Below are 21,033 nucleotides of genomic sequence, written 5' to 3'. Positions count from 1 at the left end.
CAGCACACACTAAACCCGCTAAAACAGCAGACTGACAGACTGACCACCCCGCGTTCATTAGGCAGGCATGGATTCAGAGCTGCTCCATATTCATGTCAGAGCAGCTCAGCCCTGCGATTGATCATTAATTTGTCTCTGGCTCCTGAAGGTGTGTGTGATTGGCAGAAGTTTGCTGAAGGCCGCAGCACTAGAGGCCCTAGAATCGCACAGTCAACAGAATCGCAGTGCTTGTCAGGCAGCAACTACACAACTAGGTGGAGTTCGTAAACGAGGGCCTCCTTCAGCAGCCCCCCTCCCTCGTCTGTTCATGTGGAGCAGCTTTACGAGGGGCCGTGCCACCCGGCGCATCTATAATTAAGAGCCAGGGCCGGCCATGATGTCAGAGCACAAGCACTCGGGACTCAACCTTCTGCTTTTTCACCTTTTCATGTGGTGGCCAAATGGTATTAAATTAAGATCATTTTAAATAAAAGCGTGTGCTGAACCTCTGACTGAGTGCCAGCAGTGTTATTATATATCTCAGTTAAATCATAAAAACAACAATTTGTGGGTGTTAGATGGACGGAGAGAGTAAAAGAAGGCAAACATATCCCCCACAGTCACCTCACATAAAAAACACATTTATTTTAGCATTGAGACTTTTGCTAATTACTCGTGTCTTTTCTTTCATGTACTTTTACATTTTCTACTCTTCTCACAAGAATTCTTAATCTTATCTCCTCGTTGGGCGCCCTCCTCCTCCTCTTCCTCCCCTGCATGCATCTTTCGTCTTTTTAGCATTCCCATGTTTCCTAAGCTCAAAGCCCCACACAATTCATCATCTCATACAGTTAATTTATCTCTACAGTACGTATCTATCTATGCAAGGTCCTGTTTTTTTTGTGTGTGTGTGTTTTTTAAGGAAAATTGGGAGCCATTATTCCACTGTTCTTACTCACAGCAAAACCGAGCAATAAAACCACAGAAACGAATAGTTTTGCTTTTGACATGATTGAGAAAAATATTATTCTGGTACATCGACAGCCTGTTATTATTTTTGCATTTAAATGCCACGTATGGAGTCGGTTTGAGTTTTGGAGGGAATTGAGGCAGTCTGTGTGCAGAACTGCTTGGCGTTTTTGATGTGTGCTGAGTTGTGTAAACCCACAGGTATTCTGCGCTAACATGTCTGCATATAGTGTGCAGGCATAAATAACTTATGAGCCAACACAAGAGAGAGTGCAACACTGGCAACTCTGTGTGCGCGTGTGAGCTCGCTGCATGAATGTATTTGACGTGATGGGCTGTGAAGCAGTCGACATAGGTTGCATGAACACCTGCTGTTACTCTACTCCTCTGCTGTCAGTATCTTTTGACTTTGGGGCTTTTTGACACTTCAAAGAGAAGCCAAAGGTCAAAATTTTGCAAAGTGAAGATGAGACATGACTGGAAAGCAGATAGCACTATCCATAAAGTGTGAAACGTTTCCTGAACAGCATCGTCTAAGTGACAGCTACAAGCTGGATGATGATCACACTAATTAATATCACAACACATGAAGCTAAATTTTGCTAGCAGGCATAAACTGTAGTTTTATGGTACCAAGAGAGAAAATAAGGCTTATTTGAGCCTGTTATACTAATTTCTGTCACCATATTATTTATCATTAAACTGTGATCACTGTAGGAGCTAAATAGTTTTCGCTCCTGTCTCTTTAAGAGCCCCTCCCTGAAAGCCAGCTTCCTTCTAATTGGCTGCCCCTCTCTTACTGTGATTATACTCTGCAGACATGGACACAGACCATTAATAGACCATTAATCTGCTCTTACCCCCCCCCCCCCCAAAAAAAAAATACAACACAAAAAAAAAAACCTAAAGCAAAATTTTAATCGTGGATTAAAACTAACTTTTCCTCACATTTGGTTATTTTTAAGCTTGAATGAGATCTGGAATCTGAGATTGGACAACATGAACCTTCTCAATAACATAGTTTGCAGCAGGCTTCATTTATGAACATCTGTTTGCTTTTATTGTTAATGCTTCATGTTTTGTGACTGTAAGCCAGTAAAAGTATGCAATCAGGTGTCCTCATGTTCCTCCCCATTTTCTTAAAAAGGTACAGTATTTCCTATCATCGGACCGCACATTCTGAACATTATTAATACTAGTCTTTTGTCTGGTCAAGTACCTAGGGAATTTAAGCATGCAGTCATACATCCTTCACTTAAGAAGAACTTAGACAGTTCAGTCATATCAAATTTTAGACCCATCTCTAAGCTTCCCTTTCTTAGTAAGATTCTGGAGAGGATTGTTTATACTCAGTTGATGGAATGACTCTAAATTGTCAGAAATCTTTCAGTCCGGCTTGAAGCCATTCCACAGTACGGAGACAGCCCTCGTAAAAGTTATGAATGACATCCTGATAGCGACAGACCGTGGTAAATATGCAGTGCTGGTCTTGTTGGACATGACCGCTGCATTTGACACTGTGGATCACGATTTGCTCATCTCCCGCTTACAGCACTGTGTGGGAATTTCTGGTTCGGCACTTGTGTGGTTAAAGTCCTATCTCTTAAATAGGACCTTTTGTGTTAAGTTGGGGTCGGCTTCATCCTCTGTGGCCCCTCTGCTTTGGGGTGTGCCACAGGGATCTATTCTTGGGCCGTTATTGTTTTCACTGTACCTTTTGCCTCTTGGCGCGATTTTCCGAAAACATAAAGTGCCATTCCATCTATATGCAGATGACTGCCAGCTCTACTTACCTTTTAGTCATTCTGATAGTCTCCCAAGTCGACCTCTGCTTGACTGCCTTACTGCTGTCAAAGCATGGATGGCAAAAAACTTTTTAAATTTTAATGATCAGAAGACAGAAGCGATTTTATTTGGCCCAAATCGTTTTTCTCATACTCCAGATGTTGATCTTGCAGCTTTGACTTCCCAACTAAAGAGTTCGATCACAAATCTCGGAGTTAAAATTGATTCTGCACTTACCTTTGATGACCATGTAAATGGGGTGGTAAAATCAGTATTCTGTCACCTCAGACGTTTAACGAAGGTTAAGCCCTTTCTTTCCAAGCGTGACTTGGAAAGTGTTATTCATGCCTTTATTACCTCACGTTTAGATTATTGCAATTCTCTTTTAATAGGGGTTGGGCAGGGCACTTTGTCATGCTTGCAATTAGTGCAACATGCTGCGGCATGATTTTTAACTGACAGAAGGAAATTTGATCACATCACTCGATTTTGGCCTCTTTACACTGGCTTCCAATTGAATTTAGGACCCGTTTTGAAGTCCTTTTATTGGTTTTTAAATCTCTAAATGGTCTGGCAACTGTTTATTTGTCTGACTTGTTGAAGCCCCACGTCCCCACTCGTTCCTTTCGGTCAGCTGAGCAGTTGCTGCTTTCGGTCCCAAAGTCACGGCTGAAAATTAGAGGAGACCGAGCGTTCTCTGTTGCAGCGCCGATGCTTTGGAATAACCTTCCTCTCCATGTTAGACAGGCTACATCAGTGCCAGTTTTTAAGTCTTTATTAAAAATTTATTTTTATTCTCTGGCTTTTAACTCTGTGGGTAACTGACTTTTTTTAAAAAAAATTTATTGCTATATCTGGTTTTATTACTATGTGCATATTAGTATTGTACAGCACTTTGGTCTACCAGGTGTGTTTTTAAAGTGCTATATAAATAAATGATGATGATGATGATGTTGCGTTTCAATTGGAAATGAGAGGAATTAGTTTTTTTGTCTTATCCTGTACTGAAGTGGGACAACTAAAGACGCACTTGACTGATCTTGCGAGCGAAGATTGCTGCTGCTCGGCCTGTGAAAGCAGCTCTGGGGGGATTTTCCAAAGTGTGAAAAGCTTTCTTGGCTTGAGCTTGAAACTTGAAGCTTTCCCCATGAACCAGACTGCAGGTGTATGATCTGAAAGTAGTAAGAATCCGAGCCACGAGGTTCTAATGAAAGATTTAGAATTGTTTCAGTGACGATGTGAAATCATTTTAGGACTAGACTGCAGACGCTCAGGGTATCTTGGCCTCTGCTGCTTGTACTAATTTTGAAGCTCCCATCACATATGATGACACTTGCTGATTGTAGTTTATTTTTCTGCTTGTTTTAGTCTTTATTTTCTCTTCTGGATGCTGTGATAGCAGAAATCAATCAAACAAGCTACAGTTCGATGTACGATTCTTTCAGTGCGTTGCCCAAAAAATTTCCTGTCGCCCTGTGGGGGTTTTTTTTCCTCCCATTTTAAAAACATGGTTTTCCCAGACATTCCTTCCAAGATATGACGCATAGAGTGTGTATGCTTCATAGTTACGAATTCTGAGAGTTAAAAATAGTCTGTGGCGAGGGTTGACTGAGGTCTCCTCCACCACCACCCCCTCTGTACTACACTTTCGGTCACAAAGTGAGACATGCTGGCCGTCCTGCTCCCACTTTAGTGTTTTATCATTACCACAGAACACATTCTAACCCACATGTTTTTACACTATGGTATCAGGCTGTTAGCTGAGACGCCTTGTGATGACGGGATGAGTCCAATTTGTTGCTAAAAACTGTGGCGAAAACAGCAAAAAAAAAAAAAATCTGCCGCTTTAGCAGAAGGTAACTAAATTATAATTATTTCATCGCAGATACTGTCTCTGAATCACAAAGACATTTCAGCCCAGTAGACGGTGCGTCTTACCAGTCTGGGGGTTTTAAAATGCAGCCTCATGTCTGTAACCTTTTCCACCAGCAGAACCCCCCCTCCCTAATTCAAATGGGATGGGACACGGTGGATGGAGATGGAGTTTGACAGGCATACACAGGCTCCCTTGCCCCATATCGATCCATTATACAGAGGAATCCTTCTCTTAAGAGCAGCCAGCTCCGGCTGTCCTGTTGAATAAACATGGAGATTCGCTGGCCGTGTCTCCCGGGGTGTGAGCGTGCGTGTGGATGTCTTTGAGTGACTTTCCAATGTCAGCATACAGGCACGGTGAAAAGTGTCGAGCATTGTAGTGGAAAAATGACGCACGCATTCGCAGAGAGTAGACGATGGAAATCGGAGAACTGTAAGAATGCGGGAGGAGAAGTCATCTGCAGAGGGAGGCACAGAGAAGAGGGGGAGAGAGCAAAGATATTTCTAGTCAGATTTTAAAAGGATATGACAACATAGGAGCCTTTAGAGCTTCTTAGAGGTCTGCCTGTGTGTTTCAAGTCATGTTTTTGGCGACGCAGGTATTACCTGTCTGTCTTTCATGCTTTCACTGCCTCTTTCTCATCGTCACAGTTCTTTGTTTACTCACTTCCTGAGCATGCTGGCCAACTCTGGGAAAGGTTGACAAGGGGTCAAAGCACTGAACAAAACAGAGTCCAGCATTTAGCCTTTGCTCCTTCTCTCTCTCTCTCTCACCCTCTCTCCCCCCTCATTTCTCATTGACTGTTTATTGTGCCCTCCTCCCCTCCCTTCTCTCTCTTTGGAGGTGTGTCCATCAACATCTGGAGAAGCAGAGCTGCTCACTGACAGCGGGAGCCCATTCACCCCCCATCTCCCTCCCTCTTCTCGCGCTCTCTCTCTTTCTCTCTCGCTCAGTCGCCCTGTATGTGTGCTTGCTGTTGTGGAAGTCAGATCGCACACTGAGGAGATGCTGGCAGCTGACTGTGGAGCGAACTCACAGAGAGGGGCATCAGCGTGGACCTACTATCAGGCTTATCAAGGACACCATGGCAGCATCTTTCTCTACTTCTCCTCCTCCTCATCACTCATTCCTCTTTTGAAGTGAATTTCAGAGTCTTTTTCTGAAACTTGATTGCTGAAGCGACTCACTGATCACTAAGAGCTTCCGTGGGGATCCGTACTCCCATCCTCTTCATCGTCCGCGGTGTTCTTCCTCCACCATCGGTGGGAGAGGAATTCACAGGCTTTGGCATGACGGAGATCTTGGTATCGGATGTAAACTTGAACTCGGTGTGCGAGCGTCTGGAGCAGCACTGCTGCGTGGATCAGAATCAGCACAATCTGTCCAGCCAGCCACAGACCCCTGTGCACAAGAGGCACAGCAACACTGGGGCCAAGCTATGGGGCCGCGTCCGCAGCAAGCTGCTCAGACAAAAGGTTTCTGGTTAACATATGTACACACACACACACACACACAAGCTGTGGTTTTTGCTCTTTAATCTTTTTTTCATCCTCTATATATCACTGTGTCACTTCCATCTGTTGGTTCTCCCTCTCTTTTATCCTCAGTTCATCCCTTTCTGTGTGCGTGTGCTCTCTTAATGGGTGTCTTTATTTCTGAGTTGACTATTGTTCTATTCTGAAAGGTCAGATGACTGAATGTAGCTAGTGATGACAGTGATGGCTAAACTGTGACCCAGAAATAAGGATATGGGTTTATTTCCCTTTTTTACCCTGGTAGAATCTGCATCTCTATTACTAACTTTAATATTTGAGCTTTAAAAAGTATTGAATATTCTTGATTAATCCTGAATTGCACTGGAGTTTGATGCAGGATCGGTTACACTCACTTGTGAATAACTTGTGAGAAGATGTTAATATTTGAAAAAATGGTACCGACATGAAACGGGACTGTGCGACGATTTAATTAAGATAGGAATTCACGATCGCTCTAAAAGCACTCTGTTTAATAATATGAAATAATAATTTCCTGCTCCCTGCCCTCTCCTCTCCATCAGTCTTCATATCCACAAGCCTTTTTTTCTCCTTTAAAAAAATAAAATTAAAAAAAAGCTACTAGTGATGACTAAAAGGCAGCTTGTCATGTTGTTTGACGATCAGAATGGCTCCCTCTGCTGTTCAGTTGTGATAATGACGCCTCTTTGGCATTTAAAGCAACGATTTTTTCTTCTTCTGTTTATTAAGTGTCATATTACTCCATATTGTCTCTGAGACACACATCTGGAATGTTTGCATGATGTCGTTTTGGTATGCAGCCAGTTATTATCCCTTTCTTTGTAGTGTCTGCAACTGGCCTTTCGTGGTGTTGCGACGTTGTTTAAATGCAGTTTCTGGTTTGTGACTCTTTTGGCTGAGCAGCAAAGGTTCTGTGATTCAGTGCACACCTCTGCACACACAGCTGAAACAGAGTAATGCAGACATAAGCTGAGGAATTTTTAGGTATTTATTTATCTGGAGGGGGTGACCACGTTCTTGCACAGCCCTCCTCTTCTTCAGCATCAACAGCGTTTTGAGCTGTAATTTGTGTGCATCATAACCGTGTTCATAACAAAGAGTCAGATTTAGGCTGACCTTTGCTTCCATGTTTTCCATTATTCAGCACGAGCCTGAGGAAAGCTGACCACTCTTTTATACTGAGCGGAATAAAACAGTGATTACATACATTATTTCTCTGTACACAGGTACCACCGTGTTAATGTCAAGGCATTAGAGGAGGAAGTCCCTTTGTCTCACTGCTGTCCAAATTTCTCAGCTTTGGCAATAAGTCTTTTTGGTATCTTGCCACCCTGCACTCACACCGTGCCGAAATCCCTGTTCACCCATCTGCTCTGTAAGGTTCATCCTTTAATTCTTGTCACTTTTTTTTTTGAGTGAGCTTGTGTTGTCATTTTTCCAAGCTTGGTTGCCTTTTGATCCTATCAGTCTTTTTACAGTCCCCCCCTTTCTTTCCCTCGGTCATGTGTTTCATTGCAACATGCTGGGGATTGCTCTCGATGATGTTTAACTATCCACTGATATTATCTAAAACCATAACACAGCGGAGGCACGCATGGATTTTTTGAATAGTTCTGTTTTCTGTAAAGGGTTCATTCTTAGTTTTTGGTTAAGCAGTGTGTGTGTGCACTCTGTTGTGCATGCTTTTAAAATTAAATCATGCAGATATGCGTCTAGAAATTTGAATCATAATTGTTGGGGCCAGGAAAAGCAGACTTTAGGGCATAGTGCGTCTTGTTTCTGTCTGTGCATCTGTGGCATGCATCATGTTATTTACTGGGTGTTTAGAGGAATGAAAAGGATAGGTGAGGGCACGGAAGTACACCAGGGAATTGTGCTCCCTACGTGAGCTGGAAGCAGCGCCTAATTAAGACACAGTGTGATGAGATGGAAAGCTGGCTGGAAAACGCTAATTGGTGTAGAACTAGACACAATATATTTGATGTGTCGCAACAAAGGAGCAAATAGCCTTGAGGCTGGGATGTGGGGTTGTAGCTTTTGCGTTGTGTTCTGTTTTTCCCTCCTTTTTGTGGACTTTTAGCCAGCTTAGTGCAGAGAACAATGCAGACTAAGCCATCGAGGAGAATCGCATCCGACCATTATCATCTTCCCTCCCACTCGCTCATCCTACCTCTTACCCTTGCAGCATTTCAGCTCCCATATGGAAATTATACTCTCCATTTTAGTATGTTGATTGGTGCAGACGAGATATTAGCATTTCATCCTTTCTGTGTGCCTAAAATGCCATCTACTCCCCTAATGGCCTTTTTATATAGGCCACATAAATCTCCTCCTGTCTCCACCGGAGGGCATGGCCCTTTATTGGCCCCAATTCATCCCCCCCTGTGTGCAAGATCTGTGATTGGTTAATGGGCTCCAGGAGGGGAGTGGCAGGTCAGTAAAGCATTCTCAGGTTGATGCCCACAGTGACCCCCTTGCTTCTGGCTGTGCAGCAGCCAGCATGCAAATAGCCTTTAATCTCCTTACAGTGACACAAAGGCATTAATCATCTAATTACGGAGTGAGATTTTGGGGATGTGCTATTAATCACAGTAGTGTTGTGCACTTTATTTTTGCCCCTTGCATGCAGGTATCTATAAAGATATGGTCACTAAAAGTGTATTTGTCACTGCTGGTAAACATAAAGCACATGCTGTGAGCCTGAGCACCAAAAGTAATGCGATGAAAAGTTACTAAATAATCAGGAAAACAAACTCGCATAGTTGCTCAGTTGAATCTTACTCCAGTTCTTTTTTTCACATTAGCTGGGAGGTTAGTTGCCATGGCTACAGTTGACAGACTTTGGATGGTGGGAACGGTGCATTTAAATGATAAAATGTCAAAGTAAATGAAACAAAGTAGTCTTTGACTGTGTCTCTCCTCCATGTGGAAACGAGAGATGACACTGGTCAATAACAAAGTTCCTGAAATCACGTGAATTTGAAGAGATTTCGGTCTTTTCCTGAGCACGTTCATGCTGCAGCACAATGAAGAAATCATAAAAAACTGATCATATGGGTATTTTAAGGAAAATAAAGGAGGTGTTTGTTTTTGACTCTGAATATTAAAGGAATATTTCACCCCTTTATGTTTTTCTGCGTTTCAGTATCAGTGCTCCGCTCTGCTGCAGGCAAGGATGGTGTTGCGTAAGTGTAGTACTCATCTGTGTGTCGCTGCTTACAGGGGCTGGATGAGAATCACACACTGCTGGCAGAGATAAAAGACTAGTCTGCAAATCACAACTCTCATTCAGTTGAAAATCCCTGCCGATTGGCCCAAACTAGGAAGAGAGGGCAGAAGGCAACATGGCAACCGAGTCAAAGACCTCCCATGGCCTCGTTGACATCAGCAGCTGTTGAGTAAAGAGTCATATAAACATTATGGTTCATGAATCCAAAAATAGTCCTGTTGCTTATGGAGCAGGAGCAACTTTGCTGCTGCAGGATGTGTTAGCTGGAAATTAAAAAGAAAAAAAATGAAATGAAGGTTCAGTCACTGTGCACACGGTTCCTGTAATCCTGCTAAATCCAAGGAGCCGCGCAGTTAGCACCACGTTCTAATTAAAGGACTAATAAAAAGCTTTCTGCAGCTGAATGAATATTTAATCAGGCAGAGAAGCAGTGGTGAAAAAGTGTGATGAAACACAAAGGACAAATTAAACAGCGATTCATTAATTTAGCATATCAAAAGATCAAGTTATGCTTTTTGCTGTGTTGTCGCCAGCACGCATTACCTCTCCAAGCACAGCAACAATAAGCTAATTAAGTCTATAGAGATTTCATTAGTTTGGCTTTACACATCACTTTGTACCTGACTGTTTGGTTCAGGCTTCTGCCGCTGTTTTCCTTCTCTTTGGTCTGCATTATTCAGCTCTTGCTTTTACATAAATTTATAATCACACAAAACAAACAAGTGTCCAAACACTGCTCTTTAGTTGTACTAAATCTGAGCAGCATGTGATACTAAATGTTCATATTGGTGACAAATTTGCACATCTGAGCAAGATTTTCTTTTTGCACTTAACTGAAACGTAGTTTTGCAAACAACTGTCCTTTCACAGACCCGCATCGGTCACGCTTGTCAGATGAAAATGCTTTCATGTATTGTGTTCCTGTGGACAGGAAAGAGGGATCCCTGTGCACAGAGAACATCGTGGATGATGTACACCGATGCATCAAGATTCTTTGTAGCGCTGCATGTGTTGAGGCTTGTGCAGCTCCATAGGGGATGCAGACCCTTGATTGCCCCTGTGTTGTTGCTGTCAGTCTCAGATCCACAGCAGGGTGGAGGGCGGGATTATATTTCCAGAGGGGAGGGGGGAGGGCTCTCAGTTAGTTCCCGTAGTGTAGTCATTATCACGTTCGCCTAACACGCAAAAGGTCCCCGGTTCAAAACTGGGCGGGAACAAGATTTTTTTTTTTTTTTTTCTTGAAATGTAAAACTGAAATCCAGAGTACAAGTCTGAGTAATACTGTGTGACTGATAACCACATTCTGCCCTGTCGGTGTAAAAGAAACCATTTAGTAGCACAAAAGAATGACTTATCAGCTTTGATCTTGTAGATCAGTCTGAGTAGAGCACAGCCTGTACTCTGTTCAAACTGCATGTACGTCCCGGCTCATGTCTGCCTGCTTCTTTATTTGGAGACTCTTAGTCATGATATCAAAGCCTGTATTCTGCATGACTGACCTAGAGTCCAGCAACATGCAGGAAAAAGGATACTCAAATCAACCGTGACTTTTCTGTAGGTTTCTGCAAAAGGACCGAATCACACGGCGGCCGCATGCTTCCCGTTATGTTCATTTCAATACGCTCAAACATGCAGGAGAGCAGATAAATGAGGGTTAGTGTGTTTAAGCACACAGAGTACAGAGTTAGTGGGACGTGCACATATACGGCCGGATGGAAGTAAACCGGCTGTACCTCATACTCGGTGCGCACACTTGCTCCCATATAAAAGCTGGGTTCTTTTATATGGGAGCAAACGTCTTTTTTCTTCTTTACGTCTCTCATATCAAGTCTCAGCTCTGTTACCTCCTGCCATCTTCCTGAAGGTTCCCTGACTGCGAGCTGTCACTCGGAATAAAACCTTAAATCCTCCCTCTGCTGTTAGACCAGCTGACTGAACTCATCCTCCGCTAAGTCACAAACCGCGTCTTGCAGTGCAATCCCTCCTGCTGACATTTTGTGCTTTATTCTGAATGAAATACTATAAAGTAAATGAAAGCTTGCTTCATGCAGGCCTCCTCTCAAACTCATTTCTCAGGGAAGCAGGCGAGTGGGGGAGCAAGTTCCTCTCAGCTATTTTTTAATAAACGGCCCAGTTGTGGATACAGGCTTGGACAGGGTCACTGAGTATACAAATGGCTGTAATGGACCCTTTTTGTTTTTACAACCCTATTTGAGTACATTCATTTTTAATTAGGATTTTTAGAAATGAGCAGAGTAATAAGGAGGAAATGGGTAGGATATTTCTTTTTATTTTTTTCAATTAGTTTACTCCAGGGGGGCTTAAAGAGGCGTCATCAGTGAGCCTTGGATCTTTGCCCGGTTCCCTTCTCGGCAGTTGCTGTGTAAAGCCCCGATTGCAGTGATTACCTGTCCTTCGTCTGAAGCCCAAACACTGCTGGGAAAACAGGCTTTAGCGATAATAGGAATGCGTGAAACCGGTGCCAAATGGCCTTTTTACGAGGTAATGAAATACACTCACTAAAAACTTTTAATCCCGACAATAAGAGGAGCGTGCTACCCCTGCGCTCACCCAGCAAGAGTAATTTTCCTCTACGTTAAGCACATCGCTGTGCAGGGTTGCGATGACATAACTGAGTAGTGCAGATGCTGAAACTATAAAAAAGGCATTAGCTGTTGTGGCCTCGCACAGCGGGCGCAGACTCCAGGAGACTTAAAACAACAACAAGCTGTCTGTGCTGCCTCACTGAGAGACGTGAGAGCCACGCTTTGAGAATATGTGCGGTGAACGAGGAGAAGTGTCTCAGTTAATCTGGAGCCCTCGTTCGACGCCTGAGAGACTGCTGAAGACGTACAAGGGCAGCAGAAGCGAAAAAGTTGTGGGACGATAAACTTACTGCCTTCAGTTTATTGTCCAGCGTCTACGTTAGAGCCCGGGGTTACAAGCATTACTTTGCCTGGGCTTCGGGTAGTGCAGTCATGTCTCCAGTTTCCTTATTTTATCCTCCACTAAAACCGAACGTTGAGCTCCATGTGGTTATAATTTTGGAGATATTTTTCAGTTGTTTTAATTATGTTTTAATTCTCTGTAGCTACAAAACCCCAAAGGTGTCAGATCATACTTGAATGTCTTACTGGGATTCTTCTTTAGTGAAATGTAAAGAGGTTAAATCGGCATTTCTCTGTCAAACACACGAGGACGGTTACTTTTGCTTCACCACTTTCTGTTTTAGAATGGAAATTTAAGGCTTTCTCAGGTTTTATTTAGAGACAGATTAAAGCATAAAAGCAGACTCTATCTCCGTACTACAAGAACAAACATTCCTGAGGATTTATGTGGGAAAAGAATTTCCCTGGTGGCAAAGTCCGGTTTGGTCACAACACCCACCGTGGGTACGCTGGAATTAAGTGAGCAGGTTTCGAAGAAATGTACAGATACTGTTGCCAGGCTTTTTTTTTCTTCCTTTCTGTGTGTTGTATTGAGAAATGTCGAGTTGTCCAAGGGAGCGACGGCTCACTGATGATGTGATTAAGCAATTTTTCTGTTCCTGGGAAAATCCCAGTATGAATTTAGTCATGTCCTTATTTAGGCTTCTCAAAAATGTTAACAACCATGTTTCTGTCTGTGTTGTGTCTTTCAGCTGGATCCTCAGACTGTGCAGTCCAAGAACTGGCACATGGATGTCATAGAGATGAATGGGGTAAGTATCTGAGAGGGACTTTTAGCTTGGACTCGTCCAGTAAATAAAGCCTTCAAGGTCGGAGATTTGTACAGACAGAATTTTGAATAGAATAACTAAATATATACAAACGAAATCTTGATTTATTTTTTTTTCCATAAACTTTTTTCCACAAATTTTTCTTTTATTTTAGGTTTTTTCTCCATATATTAAAATGATTAGCTTAAAGATCATCATCATCATCATCATCATTTATTTATAAATAGACCAAAGTGCTGTACAATACAAATATAAACTTAGTAATAAGATAGCAGAAACCAGACATAGAAATAAAATTAATAAAAAAACAGATGTTAGTCATCGCACACAAAGTGACTCGTAACAATCCCAGAGTTTCAGTTTTGCCTTCTTAATGTTGTTTGTTCCTCCTCAGATTAAAGTGGAATTCTCCATGAAGTTTACAAGTCGAGACCTCAGCTTAAAGAGAACGCCGTCCAAAAAACAGAGTGGCGTGTTTGGAGTCAAAATCAACGTTGTTACAAAGTAAGCTTGTTCCTGTTGTTGAGACTGAAAAGGGCTCAGAGCTCATGTGTCTAAATGATAGAATGAGACATTGAAAGTTTCATGAATAGGCATTCATTGATGTGTATGTGAGATGATGAGAAAAGTTCCCGTCTCATGAAAAGAAACAACTGTTTTCATGGCGCCTGTGATGAAGATGTGCAAGCCCAGTTCAGTCATCAGAAAATAACTGCTGTGTGTGTCCACAGGCGCGAGCGCTCCAAGGTGCCTTACATAGTCCGTCAGTGCATTGAGGAGGTGGAGAAGAGAGGGATCGATGAAGTGGGAATCTACAGGATCTCAGGGGTGGCCACTGATATCCAGGCCCTCAAATCAGCATTCGATACCAGTAAGACTCCATTCACTGTCTCTGTGTGACACGCTCTTCCTCCCATCGTCTTTACTGCACGACAATATTGTTTATTGTTCTTTCTCTTTGCAATGCAGTAGAGGTGATTCTGTGATGCAGAATATGTGCAATGACATTTAGATTTATACACTACTGTGCAAAAGTCATGAGCCACAGTTCATTTCTTTTGCTCTAGGAAAATTCCAAATAGCAATAATTTATTGAGAGGCAAAGATACAGCTAAATACAGAGTTTGTATAATTCGTCATGTGAGCCTGAACTTTCTTACTTTAAGCTGCCTTTTTGTAATTTCTCTAAGAAGTCCCAGGAACAGTAGGAAGAGGCTTCTTGAAGGACACTCAAAGCTCTTCTTTGGATGTTCTCTGACAGGATGATCCCACATTGCTTCAGTAATGTCGAGATCCACAATCTAGGGAGGCCAGTCTATGACTGATAGTATTGCATCGTCCTAAAGATGTTGCTGCTGACTTTCAGTTCAGTTCTTGTGTAATCTGGCATACCTCAGCAACAGTCATCCTTCTACTTAGACCATTTCTGATGAAGCTTCAGTGAACAGTAGATGGATTAACTAAAGAAATGGGGGCAAATTGTGTTTTGCCAAATGCAGCTAGCAACAAAGTACCTAAAGATCCAAAGATAAAATAAACTCTTTGCTAAGTTGTCTGTTATGTGTAGACACAACAATGGTTCATCCCCTGAGTTAGATGCCTTTTTTATGCTTGAGTGATTCACAGATTGGTGTGAAGTGGCTTAACAAAGAAAAAAACATTCCTCTGAAGCTGGTCAGATACAGACACAAGAACAATAGTTCAGTATCAGTGAAGTCTTATACTGATTTTCAGCAGAACACATGAGTCATCTGTCTGTGTTCTTGCACTTTGCTTTTAAAAATCTGTGAGATGCCCAGTGCACTCTGCACATTGTCAAAAACACTGGTCTCACTGCAGCGAACAGCTGAAACTGACAGGAAACCGCAGACAGACTGTATGAGGACACTCTGCAGGGCTCACTCTGTTTTCCAGCACAGCGATTAATTCGCTCACTCTGTTCAGCAGGAATCACGTATGAACAACCAGGTTACAGATGTTACTGGCAAACATTATAAAATGATCCACACAGCAAAAAAATAAATCATCATTTGGCTTTTATTGTATGTGCCCTGAACTTGGGTCATGTGAGAGTCAGTAAGGCGATAGGTTTAACACAAAACCGGCTGCCCCCGCATTACAATCCCACCATACCCCATTTTTTTCTCAGTAATTTCCAAAAAACGTAGCACCTTATGCTGCTTTTAGATGTAAAAAAATTCTGCAGCCGGGTTTTTAGTAACTGAGGTCTTTGCTTTAGCACTCTAGATGAGGGATTAGTGAAAACTGACAGTCAGGCAATCCAGGACAGATGAGGAGCAGCAGCTGTATCGTGTTCAAGGTCTCCTGTTGCATAAGAGTCTTTGTGGTCACAGCTGCTTTTACTTCGCTGAGATGTGACTGAGCAGGGCCTAGCATCCACTCTGATGTGATAAACAAAAGTCAAACACCAATGCATGCGGGGTCACCTCAGTCCTGGAGACAGAGGAAGCAGAGATCAAGTGTAAAACTTGAATAATGTGATAAGTGTTTGTGTCTGATTTACAGATACCAAAGATATCCTGGTGATGCTGAGCGACATGGACATCAACGCCATTGCAGGAACGCTGAAGCTGTACTTCAGGGAGCTGCCGGAGCCTCTCCTCACTGACCGCCTCTATCCCGCCTTCATGGAGGGCATAGGTGCGACCTTTGAGCTCTTACATTCATTCCAGGAAGTGTGTGTGTTTAGACTTTTGCCAAAGTGAGTTACAGTTGACCAACTGGAGAAGATGAGGACTGTTAGAAAGCTGTCTTGCCATAATTGAATCTGACATCTTCTTCCTCCCTCTCTCACAGCTCTCTCAGACCCAGCAGCCAAGGAGAACTGCATGATGCACCTCCTGCGCTCGCTGCCTGACCCCAACATCATGACCTTCCTCACGCTGCTGGAGCACCTCAAACGGTACACAGACACGCAAATACACACACTTTTTGTTATTCTTTAATCGTGCTTATTCGCTTTTTTCTTTACAAAAATGTTTAACCTGTTCCAGTCACCTTTATACATAAGACTAAGCTCATCACAGAGAATCTAACGGTGCTTGTTGGTTGTTGTTTCTGCAGGGTGGCTGAGAAGGAGCCCATCAACAAGATGTCCCTTCATAACCTGGCCACCGTGTTCGGCCCCACTCTGCTCAGGCCCTCAGAGTCAGAGAGCGCGAAGGGACAGCACATCACCTCCGCTTCTGACATCTGGTCACATGACGTCATGGCACAGGTGCATGGATGTTTTTGAAAGTTGAATACAAAGCTGCATTTTGTTAATTGAGATAAAAAAAAAAATCAATTGGCCTAGCAGGTACAAGAGGTCGATGTTAAATTGGTGCGTATGTGCGTATCACAGCTGCTGCTTGTGATCTGCAGATGAATTTCACTCCCACATCACCCAGTGACCAATGTCACTGACCCCCACCCACCCCACCCCAGCTGTATTTAGACTGCAGGCTATCCATTCATCTCTGCAAAGAGATGTTTCCTGTTCACAAATAGCTCCGCTTGGCAGAATAAACAACATCCAGAGTAAATCATCATAAATGGGGGCAGAGTGCACATGCACGGTCCCATCTGTCCATTACAGTGAAGCCCAGTGTTTGCACTGAGGCTTATTTAAAGTCTAAATGTTTACTGCATTAAGAATACAACACGTCAGACAGATGAGGCCAGTGCTTCATCCTGCATGTAATCTAAGTATAATCTGGGTGAATTAGTGATGGATTCCTTTGTATTTTTTTATTTTGTTTTTTTAATTAGAGACCCTCCACCTAGCAAAGTGGCAACATTCTCGCTAGGAGGTGATTTTCCTGATGAGCTGCGACAGCATTAACCAGACATGTGCCCTTATGATAAAACTGGTTATTAAAGCGGAGATTAAGGGGAATTTGTGGAGCAGAGAGAGGAAGAACATTAGATTGATTGATTCATCTATGTTTATGAAGCTGATTTTCTTTTTAATAATGGTCAAAGGTGACTTTCCGTCCATGGCTTACTGCCACAACCTTCCCTTACTCATTTTAGGTCAGCAGCAATTTGTCTGCCCTGTAAATTGTAAAAATGTAAAAATAAATGTAAAAATTCAGATATTTTAAAGCAAAGCACATCACAGCAGCCAGCTCATGAGCCATATCTGCTTCCATATAAAAAAAAAAAATATGTTGGTTGTAATGTTTCTGTCACAAAATCCAGAATGATCATTTTCACCCTCATCCAAGCGCAAATTGTTCCAGCAGAAGCTGTACTCATACAGCCTTGTTTTCTCCTCTCTTAGGTCCAGGTGCTGCTCTACTACCTGCAGCATCCTCCCATCTCCTATGCTGAGCTGAAGCGAAACACACTCTACTTCTCCACCGATGTTTAATCCCCGGCCACCTCCCACAGGGCTTCACCTGGAGACGAAAGAGTGAGAGAGAGAGACTCCATACAAACATTGGTCCCCAGCAGTCAGTAATCCTGCCTCAGCTCTCCCTCGCCCACAGCAGGCAGCTCGTCTCAACTGTACAGCCCCCCAATCCCCCAGCCCTCCCCTTCCACATCTCCCTTCCGTTTAAACCCCACATCCACCCGACCCTACCACACCCAGTCCTGTGAGGAGATGGAGCCGGGCACGTGAAGGAGATTTCCGGGGCGTCTTAATAGTCATGTGTCGTGTCCTGTAAACGTGAGGAGAACCCAGCCGCTTCCCACTGGCAAGAAGACAGGGAGTTATGGGACCACTGTGGGGAAAATGGGAGGGGACAAGGGTCTGGAGGCCACAGCCTGGCGCAGTGGCACAGGATCATGCCTCGGCGTGTGGGGTGTTGTCATCCCTTTGCCAAGTTCTGGTTTGATGATTTGAAAAACCAGTCGACTCAAACTCTACTTTCTGTTTTTGTTTTCTTGGCCAGAGGCATTCCACAAATAAAGGCATTTACATGTTTTGGAATAATGTTTATCACCTGATTTTTGTTTCCTTCCCTGGGCTTTCTGTGTGTGTGTGTGTGGGGGGGGGAGGTAGGAGGAGGCCAATGTGTCTGAATGACAGTGTGGATGTACATGACGTGTGTGTGTACTTGTGTGTTTAAGGGAACACAAGAATTATAGAAAACGGCCGTCCCAGTAAATGGCTGGAATTTTTCTTTTCCCTCTCTCTGTACTGACAAGCAAGAGAGAAGTGCCCTCCTCACTGAGTCTCGGCCAAATTAGCCCTATTTATTTTAAATATATATAATACGTGTGCCTGTACAGTTCTGTGCAACTAGAGAAATGCTCTAAGGAGTGTGTTTTTTGAAGTTTATTCAGGTAGTGATGTTATTTTTTAGTCTACTTTTCTTATTCACCATGTCCATGGTTGGTAAGCTGTACTGAAAATACACCCAGAATTCATTTCAGATCACTTTGTAGAGGAGAGAGGGCACCCTGTGACATGACGGTTGTTTGGACAGAACACAACGAATGGAACATTTAGCTTTTTTGGTTTGTTTGTTTTTTTGTTGTTGCATTGCAAGCCTGTTCCAAGTGTCTTACTGCACCGGTATAATCTGTAGGATGATTTTGTGTAGTTGCCCTCATTGCATGTTCAGCTTGTCAATCAAACTAGGCCAGATAACAAAAAGGTAGGCTGTCTCTGCAAAGCAAAGGAAAAAAAAGTAAATAAATACATAACTGCATAAAAGAAAACCCTCTGTGCTCTGTATAAAGCCAACCTTTCTGCTATCAAGCCTGCAGCATATCTTAAAATACTGCAAGCACTGCTAGATGAGTACTATTTGATATTTTTAATATAAGGTTAAAAGAAAATAAAATGTTGTATTTTACTTCCTTTGAGAAGAATTTCAATATACTGTAATATTGAGGCTAAATGTTAATGTGAACTTTCTCCCCATTTTTTTTTTTTTTAGTAAAATAAAACTTATCAAAACACTCTCACCTTGTGTCCGTCTCTGCTTACAGGTCTGCTTTAGCACCAGCTTCCTGCAACTGCAGTAACTCAAAATGATCTTTTAGATATGGCATCATAATTTTTTCATGTCAAACTGTCACATGGTAAAATGATGATTAAGATCAGGCATGGGGAAAAAACACTGATGCTTGGATTTCCCATACTCTGTGTGAGCTGTCTGTAACACTGACCTGAATCAGCCAGGTCAGTCCTCTGAACTCTCTGGAGTAGTTGTGTATCAGTGCACGTAGCTCCCCCTGGTGGTCCAGTGAAAATCTGTGCTGAGAGAAAGAGGGAAGGCACTCCAAGACATTCTTTTGATAGTTATAATAATAATTAATAATAATAATAATAACTTTATAAAGTGCTTTCAAACAAAGTGCTGTACAACTATTTGAAACTTAAAAGATAAATAAAATAAAAGTGATACATAGCAATACAGGTAAAAGACACAATACAAGTTAAAATCAGTGAAACTTGAAAAACTAAAAGCCATAGATTAAGACCTGTAGGACAGGGTGAACAAATGTGTCTTCAGGTTAGTTTTAAAAACCTCCACAGAGCATGACTGCCAAATATCTTGAGGGAGGTTGTTCCACAGGAACGGAGCACGAAAAGAAAAAGCACGCTCTCCAATTGTCTTTCTTCTGGCTCTAGGAACTTTTAGAAGGCCAGAGTCCTGAGATCGTAGAGCACGAGATGGAACATAAAGGTGTAAAAGGTCGGAAAGGTATGAAGGTGCCAATCCATTTAAAGCCTTGTAGGTGAGCAGCAGGACCTTAAAATCTGCTCGAACCTGACAAGGTAGCCAATTAAGAGATCTCAGTACAGGGCTAATGTGCTCAAATTTCCCAGTTCTTGTTAAAATGCGAGCAGCTGCATTTTGCACCATCTGTAGACCTCTAAAACTTTTCTTTGGTAGCCCAGAAAGTAGAGTATTACAATAATCAATACGTGAAGACACAAATGCATGGACAAGAACCTCTGCAGTGTCGCTTGACAACATTTGTCTGATTCTGGCAATGTTCCTCAAATGATAAAAGGTGGTCTTTGTTATCTCTTTTACATGAGACTCGAAGGAGAGCACCATGTCGAAACACATGCCCAAGTTTTTTACCTTGTCCCTGCAATTTATGATACTGTCATCAACTTTCAAGATGAAATTTTGGGACAAGTGCTAAATTTTGTGTGGCCAATGACCATCAACTCTGTCTTATCAGTATTTAAGAGCAAGAAATTATCCGATAACCAGCCCTTAATTGCAGATAAACAAGATTCTAGTTTAGAGACTTCAGCACAATTTCCAATGGTTAAAGGAACATAAAGCTGCAGGTCATCAGCGTAACAATGAAAGGTTACATTTAAAGAATGTAAAAGAACACCAAGAGGCAGCAGGTACATAGAAAACAGCAATGGTCCAAATACAGAGCCCTGAGGGACCCCATGCCTCACTGCACAGGTCTTGGAGAGATCATTGATAAAACATTTCCTGTAATTCCAATAAAATGTTCAAGCCTATCCAATAAAATGCAGTGATCCACGGTGTCAAACGCAGCACTTAGATCCAGCAGTAATAAAACTGAAGTGCGATCGTTGTCTGCATTTACCAGCAGATCATTTACCACTTTGACTAAAGCTTTTTCTGTGGAGTGATTTGGTCTACAAGCAGACTGAAATGGTTCAAACAGATTGCTTGTTGACAAATGCTCAGTGAGCTGCTTAAAAACCACTTTTTCAAAGACTAGATAGATAAAAAAGACAGATGTGAGATAGGTCTATAGTTTGCGACCACGTCAACATCCAGTCCAGGCTTTTTCAAGATTGGCACTACCACAGCTGATTTAAAACATTCAGGGAAGACTCCGGTCATCAATGAAGTATTTAAAAGAAACACAATGTAGGGTCCTAATACTGACCACAGTTCCTTTATAGCCCAGGCTGGTAGAGGATCCAAAGAACAGATTGTACATCGAGCTGCTTTTACAACCTTAGTTAATCCAGACAGAGAAATAACCTTGAAGTCAGAGA

General features: G+C 42.5%; 1 protein-coding gene across 2 annotated transcripts in view; it reads left to right on the top strand.

Annotated features, from left to right (window-relative positions):
* The window catches only part of abr (ABR activator of RhoGEF and GTPase), a 120,627-nt gene extending 101,635 nt beyond the window's left edge, over positions 1-18,992 (top strand). For both annotated transcript variants that reach the window (XM_086309532.1, XM_086309533.1), the window contains exons 17-23: positions 12,993-13,052; positions 13,465-13,574; positions 13,802-13,941; positions 15,597-15,731; positions 15,888-15,993; positions 16,155-16,308; positions 17,356-18,992. In XM_086309532.1, coding sequence (XP_086165658.1) covers positions 12,993-13,052; positions 13,465-13,574; positions 13,802-13,941; positions 15,597-15,731; positions 15,888-15,993; positions 16,155-16,308; positions 17,356-17,445 — 795 coding nt within the window. In that variant the 3' untranslated portion in view covers positions 17,446-18,992. The remainder of the gene's footprint in view (positions 1-12,992; positions 13,053-13,464; positions 13,575-13,801; positions 13,942-15,596; positions 15,732-15,887; positions 15,994-16,154; positions 16,309-17,355) is intronic.
* Positions 18,993-21,033: the final 2,041 nt, after the last annotated feature.

The sequence above is a fragment of the Aulonocara sp. 'chitande type north' Nkhata Bay genome, linkage group LG10, assembly GCF_057382095.1.
Source record: "Aulonocara sp. 'chitande type north' Nkhata Bay isolate Kocher_YH1m ecotype deep benthic linkage group LG10, A_spYH_male_GT1.1, whole genome shotgun sequence".
NCBI lineage: Eukaryota > Metazoa > Chordata > Actinopteri > Cichliformes > Cichlidae > Aulonocara > Aulonocara sp. 'chitande type north' Nkhata Bay.
Note: the sequence above shows the minus strand (reverse complement) of the source record. Positions and strands in the feature narration are given on the sequence as shown.